Below are 10,120 nucleotides of genomic sequence, written 5' to 3'. Positions count from 1 at the left end.
AAAGAAAGAAAGAAAGAAAGAAAGAAAGAAAGAAAGAAAGAAAAATATACCGGGTGGTGGTGGTTCACGTCTTTAATCCCAGCACTCAGGAGTCAGAGGCAGGTGGATCTCTGTGAGTTCAAGGCCAGCCTGGTCTACAGAGCTAGTTCCAGGACAGGTTCCAGAGTTACACAGAGAAACCCTTTCTCAAGAAAAAGAAAGAAAGAAAGAAAGAAAGAAAGAAAGAAAGAAAGAAAGAAAGAAAGAAAGAAAGAAAGAAAGTCTGTTAATGAAAACAGTCAACCTATGGGTTGTAGCCAGGAATGCAGGTCTCTGCTATAAGCCTCGGGTGCTATCTGATACCAGTTTTGAGGCCTCTGAAAGACTCTGGGCTTGGTGGAAGCTACTGGTGTGTGACTAAGTTCCAAATGAGTTTCACTTGGTAGTCATAAGAATGTTCAATTAGATTCATGGGTGAGCAGCAGCAAATGGTTAGAAAAACGATTAAAGATAGCCCAAGATAATTTATCCCTTGATCTCCAACGCTCCACAGTCATGAAGTTCTAACCAGCCTTGCAGAATCTTTAACATTGTTACTTTTTAATTGTTTTCCTGGAAACTTTAGTTCCAGCTTAATGAATGAGACTAATTTGCTTTCTGTACCCGATAGCATTTCCCTTCCCTTCCAGATGGTAGTAATAGCGCAGATATTTTTGCCAAGTAATAGAATAAAATTGGTAAGGTGACACTTCCTTTGAGAGGCACCCACACACAGGGTGGGAATCTTTCTGCTTCTGAGTCAGTGGTTTTGTTACATGCCATGAGTCCGCACTCAGCACTTAGCTTTTGTCCCAAGCCTTAGGAAAGGCTTCTGGCATGCCACTCGGATCCAGTGAACCAGAGGGTCTGGGGGACTGATTGGACTCATTGCTGGGAAGCCACTTTTGAGCATGTGAGGTCTAGGGACTGATTGGACTCATTGCTGGGAAGCCACTTTTGAGCATGTGAGGTCTAAGACCCATAGGCACCATTGGCAGGGTGGGACACTTGGATGCATGCTTCCTGATCTCCCCCAAAACTGCTATGTGTTTGACTTAAAAACAGTCGTTGGCAGGGAATTATCTTTTGTCTGTCTAAATAAGAGTGAAGCTTTGGGTATTGTTGTTGTTTTCTTGGTAGGACCACAGGAACTATGAAGCTATTAAAAACTTTATTCATCCCAGTTTCTTTGGGGGCTTCTCTATATAAGCTATAAAGAGGAAATAGAGTCTACACTGTGTTTCACACCAGAGTCTTCAATAAGCACTAAAAAGAAACACGTGCATTTTCAGGACTCTGTGTGCACAGGTGTTTCTGTGCATGTGTGCTTGCAGGAGAGTGTGCATACTGTAGCCAGAGGACAACCTCGACAGCCACCCACCTCTTTGCATTTTTGAGGCAGGGTCTCTCATTGGCATGGAGCTCACCTATTAGGCTAGGCTTTCTGGTCATGAAGTCACAGAGATTTGCATGTCTTTACAGGTCTATGCTACCAAGGCCAACACTTTTTTTTTTTTTATGTAAGTTCTAGAGATCCAACTGATGTCATCAGTAGGCGCACACGCTACCAACTATGTCATCTCCCTGAGCCTATGTAGAAATCCTCTCTTTTTTTTCCCCATCTACTTTTTTTTTCTGGCTCTTATTTTCACAAGACCAATGCCAATGTTTTTCTGTTTAGATCATAGATGAAATCTTGAAGATTAATGAAGACCCCAGAGTCCATGGCCTTGCCCTTCAGATCTCTGAGGATTCATTTAGCAACAAAGTTCTCGATGCTTTGAAGCCAGAAAAAGATGTGGATGGGTAAGAAAATAGAAAAGAAAATAATTAATCTTATTGATAAGTAACTGTGGGGATTTCTTTTCTAAATTTCTAATTTTTGCAACTTCATCAGTAATTAGATTTAAATAGCGGAGAAGGTTGAGAAGTTTTAAAATTCTGTGAGTCAAAGTCATGCATCGTGGAAAGTACACATCTGTCTGGAGGTAATCCTTCACTATTGTATCCACTCTACAAGCTCTTGTCTTTCTGATGGAGTCTCTGGTCAGCAATAATCTTCCCTGGGTAATTCTATCAACAGTAAAAGATACATTGACACTTGACTCTGCAGGAGTCCCGAAACCACATTTACTCATAGACTGGTTGAAAAAAAAATGCTTTTATTAATGATATAAGTTTCTTCTTGGTTTTTCGAGACAAGGTTCCTCTGTGTAGCCCTAGCTGTCCTGGATCTACTCTCTGTAGACCAGGCTGGCATCAAACTCAGAGATCCACCTGCCTCTGCCTCCCAAGTGCTGGGATTAAAGGCGTGGACCACCATCACACAACCATCACACACAGTATAATACCAGTTTTTAGTTAAACTTTGAGATGGGGAAGGAATTGTAGCTGTTGGATACTTTTTTGTGGGATGCCATGGTATGATGTAAGTATCATAGGTTAGTGAAGGCCACCAGCCTGCAATGGAGGTACAGTGTGTTTGCTAGAAAGTAAAAGCTCTGTTTTCTTATATGGAAGCCTGGGAAATGCTTTTACCTGTAGAAGAAACAGCGGGGTGCATTTAAGACGGCAGGTTCTAAACAGATTGATAAAGTTAGTCTCCTTTCTAGTGTATCCTTCAGCAGCTGGATCAAGAACCTGGTACCTCACTGAACTACACTGTTTTCCTCTACCCCATCCTTTCTCTATGACTAGGGTAGACTCAAACAAGGGTTAGAACATTGTTTTGTAAGGGCTGGGGAGTATGCAATTCAGTGGAAGAGTGTGTGCATAGGTAAAACACTTGGTTCTCCAGGAGAAAGATATGGATGGATGGATGGATTGAATGGTCGCATGGATGATAAAAAACCTCCAATTCTATAGCAGTTGTGAAGGGAGACGATGTTGGAGTGGACCAGGAAGCCCCCAGGGGAGAAGATATAGTTTCCAACCTTCCCTACAAGGGGAGAATCAAAGAAACCTTCTGAAAGACTTCTTTTCTGTTACCAATCTGGGTAGAGAAAATTGTGTTGGCAAACAGTTGGAATTTTTTGTTCTAGATTTGAGTAGGAAAAAGCACACAGAAGCCACTGATAACACATTTGTGGTTTCTTGTTTTCCCTTAATTTCCCACGGAGATAAATACCGAAGCCAAGTAGAAGTCAACCTGCCTATCTCTAGAGTGATGGACTCAATCCTGAGTTCTCCAAGTGGACAGCTGGCTGCAGCTTGTCAGGGTGCTGCAGCCACTGAACGTGTCTCTGGAGGTGTGGCGTGCAGCCCTGCGTGACTTTGTGCTGGGTGTGCTGAGTTTTCTGCACTGTTTGAGCAGCTCTGTTATCTGGGACCGATGCCGTACATCACCACCAGGTGACTTGTGACTCACTTGTCCTCTCTCTTTCCGATCCAGGGTGACTGACGTCAATCTGGGGAAGCTGGCGCGAGGCAACGCCCCCGAGTGTTTTGTTTCTCCTCTGGCCAGAGCTGCCATAGAACTTGTTGAGAAATCAGGTCTGGTGGCCCCTTGTTCTGGAATGGTCTATTCTGTGTTTTGGGGGTTTTGTTTGTTTGTTTTTCGATGAGGATTTGTTACTGGCAGATTCGAAATGGAGCAAGAAGAGAAATGCTCTTTTCTGCTTACTGGTCATTAGATAATTTTTGAAAATAAGGACTTGTTGAATCTCAAAGTGCTATTTAATGGCGACTTCATTTCTCTTGGTTCTTATTTGGGGATATAAATAGACTAATCGGAAGCATTTTCTAATAAATACAAATGAACATTAACATTTTAAACATGAGTTTCTCTCAAAAAACAATCAAAATAACCACAGCAAAAACGATTCCTAAATTATCAAATTTGTCATTCCTTAGGTATCAGTAAGTCTCACCTCTCATTTCTCTCCAACTCCTCTTAGACCCCCTCCATCTCAATGTCACTTGCAATTTCATATTCTTTAAGAGAAGAATCTACTGAGTGCAGTTACTGTTGCCTAAATGTATATGGGCTGTTGACTGTCTTCAGCTTCTCAACTGGAAGAGGGGCCTTGAGAGCCCCCATCCATGCTGGAATATTGACTAGATTCACCTTGCGCAGGCAACCACAGCTCTCAAGAGCTCATGAGCAAAGCTGTCTGTCACAGCTAGATGATTCTGTTTGGCAGCATTCCTTCCTCACCTCTGTTTCTTACTGTCTTTCTGGAGTCCCTCTTCTGAGGCATTCCCCGGGAAAAGATGTGCTTTCAAAGGTGTTCTTTCAGTTAAAGCTATCTGGGAGGAAGTTTCTGAGGTGTGATTTTAATATTGAGTTCTCATTGGTTGGTAGGAGTCACCTTGGATGGAAAGAAGGTCTTGGTGATAGGGGCTCGTGGGCCCTTGGAAGCGGCCCTGCAGTACCTTTTCCAGAGAAAGGGGTCCATGACAATGAGTTCCCCGTGGGCAGCACCTCAGCTCCAAGGCAAGGTAGGTCTCACCTGCAACTCTACAGCCTTGAATATCTGTACTAGAAAAGAAGAAAAGCTGGCAACATGTAAAGTGAACACTGAGCAGGGAGTTAGGGAAAAACCTTGGGAAATCTTAAAGGATGAAGATAATGAAAGTGGCGGGCAGGGGTGACACACGCCTTTAATCCCAGCACTCGGGAGGTCAAGGCAGGCGGACCTCTGTGAGTTCGAGGCCAGCCTGGTCTACAAGAGCTAGTTCCAGGACAGGAACCAAAAGCTACACAGAGAAACCCAGTCTCGAAAAGAAAAGGAAAAAAAGGTAATGAAAAGCAAATCCTGTCACGGTAGCTCATTCCGACAGTCACATCATTTGGAAACCTGAGTAGTTCAAGAGAAAGCAGCTCAGGGAAAAATGAATTCAAAAAAACAACAATTACTAATGTGCAAACAAACACTTATGAGAGATTGTTGATAGAGCCCAAAGTTGGATCTTGAGAAAGATTACAAAAAGGGTACACAGTTAGTCAATGTAAGAGAAAAGAGCCCCAGCGATAATAAGGAAGAACAAGACTCAACTACTGTCCCAGCTTCATTTCTGTTGCTGTAACAGCTACCCGGACAGAGCAACTTAGGGAGGGGGTTTGTTCGGCATACAGTTCAGATTGCAGTCTGTCACTGTGGGGAAGTCGAGGCAGGAACGAACAGCATCAAATGCGTGGTTGAGAACAGAGAGAATAAGTACTCGGATCCTTGCTTGCTTGCCTCCTGCTGACTTTCTTAGAATGTTCTGGACTCATCCCTTCTGCCTAGGGAATGGTGCTGCCTACAGTGGACAGAGTCTTCCTACATCAGGACTATTTTTAAAGAAGTGAAAATATGGTCACAGAGTGGGGGTGTTTACAGCCAACATGTAGCTGGTGGTTGCTGTCTTATGAAAGACTTAGAAATCAATAAGACAAAAATAATTGATAGAAAAAAATGGCAGATGGCCGGGCATTCATGGGCTATTCATGGGCATGGGGTGATTCAGTGACGTGCGGAAAGCCGCCCAGCTCCTTAGGATTTGTCAAGCCCTACCAGCAGTAATTAAATAGTGACAGGTATAGATACTGACAAAATCGTAGGAAAACGGGAGCTGACATGTTGCTGTAAAGACTTCAAGGTGAAATAGGCTCTTTGCAAAGTCCTTTAATAGAGTTTAAGGTGCTTTTTGACCCTGACATTTTCCTGTCTGAATATATCATAGACAAATTCCTGGACATACAAACAAGAAGACATGGTCAGGGGTTTGGGGAGATGGCTCAATAATAAAGTGGTTGCCTAGTATGCACATGACCCTATAAACCCAGCACAAAACAAAACAAAACAAAAGGGAAACGCGCGCGCACGCACGCACACATGCACACACACACACACACACACACACACACACACACACACACACACAATGCTCACCTTGGAATACCAGAGAAAGGAATTGGGTAAAGGCTAGCATGGATACTACTATGACTGCCTATCTAGTCATGGGTACTACTATGACTACTATTTAGTAGTACTAGGTGACTACTAAGTTCTGTAGTCTTTGACATGACTTTGAGAATGAAGGAAGGGAATGAAAAGCCTTCACCCTTCACCTTGGGAGGGAGAAGTGAATGAGATGCTTTCCAGCCCCTGCTGAGGACTTTTCTCCTCCCATCTCAGTTTCTGGTCTTGTCCTGCCCTCTTCGGCTTTCTTTCAGAGTTGGGTTTGGGTATTTGCCCCAGTGGGATCGTTTCTAAGGCCATGAGTTTTCACAGTGCGGCGAAGGCCATCAGATCACATCCCTCCTGGATGGTGTGATGGCCGAAGCAGACAGTTGGTCCCTGGGAAGCACTTAGCAGGCTACCTGGCTTGTAATTAGGGCTCAGTGGGTTTGAACAACCAATCTTCTCATTCTCTCTTCTTCCCCTCTCCTCCCTTGACTTACTGAGTTTCGTGTGTTCTATGTTTAATACATTATGGGTTTGGTTTTTTTTTACTTATATGTACTGAGGAAAATTGCTAAGCATTTTTGGTTGAGTTCATCTATGTCCGAGCTGGGGGAACATAAATGAAATAATATCTGTTATAAAGGAGGAGATGGTAGATATGTGCTCAGCTGGTAGACTGCTTGCTTAAAGTCTGGGTTCAGTCCTAGGCAGCATGCCCTGTGGTGCCTACCTGCAATCCTAGTGCTTGGTGTGGATGCCGGAAGATTAGAAGTTCAAGGTCAGAAGCCGGGCGGTGGTGGCACATGCCTTTAATCCCAGCACTCCAGTGGCAGAGGCAGGTGGATCTCTGGGAGTTTGAGGCCAGCCTGGTCTACAAGAGCTAGTGCCTGGATAGGAACCAAAGCTACAGAGAAACCCTGTCTCAAAAAACCAAAAAAAAAAAAAGAAAGAAAAAAAAGAAAAAAAAATTCAAGGTCAGCTTGGGCTTGAGACTCTGTCTCAAAGAAATAAAGCACTGCCATCCATACTACTCATGAGCAGCCGTTCTAGAGTCTACGACTGTAGTATAAAACTGGAAAACAATAACCAACCATCAGCACTTAAACTAACGGTGGTTGTCAGCCATGCTCAGCACAGCACAAAGTCCTGTATCTAAACAGTCTGGGATGAAGAAGGGATTTTGTCAGGCTTGGTGACATGCGTGCAATCCCAGCACTCGGGGGGCTGAGTCAGGAAGACTGCTTCAAGCCCAACCTTTGTTGTTGTTTTTTTCTTCTTCCTCACTTTGTTATATAGTATAAAATTTGAGTTTAGGAAAACTGTTTATTTATAAATTTTAATTGAGACTTTAAAAGTCATTTATAATTTTGACATTAGAGTCTCTCTTTTAAGAGAGGAAGTGTGTGCTTCTCTTTACTTTTTATGAGTGTTTTGCCTGTGTGTGTGTTGTGCACTGTATGCACGTGGTACCTGCAGAGGCCAGAAGAGGGCACTGGAGTCTCTAGGACTAGAGTTACAGATAGTTGTGAACCTCCATGTGGGTGTTGGGAGTGAAACCCAGGTCCTTTGGAAGAGCAAAAGCAGCCAGCACTCTAAACTGCTGAGCCACCCTTCCACTTCCAAGCATTTGTTTATCTTGAGAAATGGATTCAAACTCAGGAGTCCTGCCATTGGTCTGTTTTCTCAGTCTGGACAATGAGTGTCTATTATTATTATTATTATTATTATTATTATTATTATTATTACTACTACTACTACTACTACTACTACTACTACTACTACTACTACTACTATTACTACTATTATTATATCTTTCCATGTCTGAGCTACTTTGTAAAGCTTCTCAGTTTTGAAAACAGCAATGAACAAACACATTGACTGTGACAGATATAGTAGAATCTTGATTGGCAGTTTGAGCTCACATTGTCTGTGTGACTAGCGGGGCCTGGCTAGTGTTCAGCAGAAAAATCTCATACCAAGCCACTCTTGAGACTGTGCCGTCCCGAGTAGAGCAATGGCCTCCTGACCTCCTCCTGAACTTTCTGCTCTTCTTTCTTCACCCTGCCCGAGGTGAACATATCTGTCCAGCATAGCTTTACCCTCTGAGCTCCCCACCTGTTAGTCACGCAGTAGCCCGTTTGGGGCATCAGATCTAGTGTGGCATCCCTTGTATACAGCTGCCCTTTGCTTTATTTAATAACAACCCCGTAGCATGAAAGCTGTGAAGATACTAATTTGGATATGGTAGAGAAGCCAAAAGAGAAACTCTGAACGGTTTCCTTGGGGTGAAAACCTGAAGGTTGTGAGGGTGCGTATGGGCCTATGAAGGGTGTGTGTGGACTCATGGGGGTCAGGGACCCACGGGGGTCTTGGAATATACTCCTGCACCAGATATACTGAATGATATCTAAGAATACATATTGCTCATGCTAAAAGATGGGGAACGATGGGCGTGGAAGGCAGGGGTCTCCACTCACAGCTGGAATGGTGGCTTGGCAGCTGGGTCCACCTGATGCCATGCTTGCTGATTTTAAGACTGTTCAGGAATGTGGTTTTGGAAGGGAATGAAACCCATGTGTGTTTTTAGTAGTTACCACATGGGGGCAGCCTACTCAAGAAAATTCAAGAACAATTATTTTGCCCGACCCCACCCACCCTCTCTTCCTCCCTCCCTCTCCCAGAGCCAAACCTTGTGCTTGCTTAGCTTGGCAGCCACTAAGTCACAGCCCCTATTTTGCACTTGAAAACCTAGAATTTTTGGTTTGGAAGCACTGGTGGAAGAGGAAAATAAGCCTTGCCCCGCGCTGAACAGCTGTGGTGGGAAGCGAGAATGCCTTCACCGGGCTGAATGTTTTCACAGCTGTCCGGAGACTTTGGCTGGTTCTATCTGTATTTTTGAAAAACAAAGACTTTTTTTTTAAAGCACTTTTTCTTATGAAAATAAATCACCTGAACTCTTCTGTGGGATGAAGCTCATCCCATCTCTGAGAGGAGGAGTCCATAGCCGTGGTTTTTCTAGAGAACCTGGAGATGGTGAACATCCCTGTTTTTGCATATTTAAGAAGCTTCTGTTAATAATTAATATGCATTTTCCTCATAATTTGTTCACGTTACAGCAACATTGTCGTGCATCTGAGATGCGTGGTCTTAGCTAAAAGACTGGGAAGCGACGCCATCACGGCTTTGTTGCTTTCACTCTTGTGTGTGTGTGTGTGTGTGTGTGTGTGTGTGTGTGTGTGTGTGTGTGTGTGTGTAGACCAGAGCACAGCCTCAGATGTCATCCTCAGGAACTGTCTGCCATATGAGATGGGTCTGTCTATCACTGTCCCGGAGTTCACTAACTAATCTGAGCTGGCAGACCAGAGAACCCCAGGAATCTGCTCATCTTGGCCTCCTCGGTGGGAGATTACAAGCCCATACCATCTTGCTAGATTCAAGCACTCAAACATATGAGCCTATGGGAACCATTCTAATTCAGAGCAGTGCAGAGGCCTTCTACAGGGCTAGGCAGAAGGCAGCACTAAACTCTTGAACCTGAAAAACTTAGAAACCAACTCAACCTGTGTCCAATCTCGGGCATTTTGTTATGGTAACTGCAAATGAACTGATGGTGATGATACCTAGAATCTCCAGGGAGTGTGAGCATGACGGATTGAGATTTGATTTCATGGAGCCTTAGAGAGACCAGAATGGACCTCTGTTCAGTAGCTTTATTTCTTACGCCCATCAGAGTATATCACTGAAAGTTATGGAATTTGCTGACTCTTGCCATGTCTGTTTCAGGTGCGGTTTGCATTTCCATAGGTATCCCGCAGTGGAGGGGAGGTTGAACTTTGTTCATATCTAATGAGTGTACACCCAGGTCTTGGCCGTATGCATCTGCGTAGAGCTGAGAACCCCTCTACCCACACCCCACCTTTCTCACTGTCCTCCACACAAACCTATCTTCCCAGGCCCCTGGGCAGCAGTGATGGAGCAGACAGACAGTCCATATCCCATGGTAGGGAATTCACTGTGACTGAGTGGTCCCCTCTTTCCCACCTTGGTATCCCTCCCATCTGAGTGAGACGATGCTTTGTCTTGAGTGTTTGTGTGTCAAGTGGTACCCTGTCCTTGGGAGAAAAAAAACGCAATTGCTGGACATCACGGAGCTCTACTCCCTTGAGAGTCCCATTGAAGTCATGGTGAAAGCGCAGCTGGGAGATACTACT

The 10,120-nt window shown here is 44.1% G+C and overlaps 1 protein-coding gene across 1 annotated transcript in view; it reads left to right on the top strand.

The window, feature by feature from the left end:
- Nucleotides 1-10,120, top strand: part of Mthfd1l (methylenetetrahydrofolate dehydrogenase (NADP+ dependent) 1 like) — a 130,330-nt gene that overhangs the window by 13,998 nt on the left and 106,212 nt on the right. The window contains exons 5-7 of the mRNA XM_013352279.2: nt 1,700-1,824; nt 3,410-3,510; nt 4,322-4,458. Of these exons, the coding sequence (XP_013207733.1) occupies nt 1,700-1,824; nt 3,410-3,510; nt 4,322-4,458 (363 nt within the window). The remainder of the gene's footprint in view (nt 1-1,699; nt 1,825-3,409; nt 3,511-4,321; nt 4,459-10,120) is intronic.

The sequence above is a fragment of the Microtus ochrogaster genome, linkage group LG9 (assembly GCF_000317375.1).
Source record: "Microtus ochrogaster isolate Prairie Vole_2 linkage group LG9, MicOch1.0, whole genome shotgun sequence".
NCBI lineage: Eukaryota > Metazoa > Chordata > Mammalia > Rodentia > Cricetidae > Microtus > Microtus ochrogaster.
The sequence above is the reverse complement of the archived record's forward strand: the minus strand, read 5'-3'. Positions and strand labels throughout refer to the sequence as shown.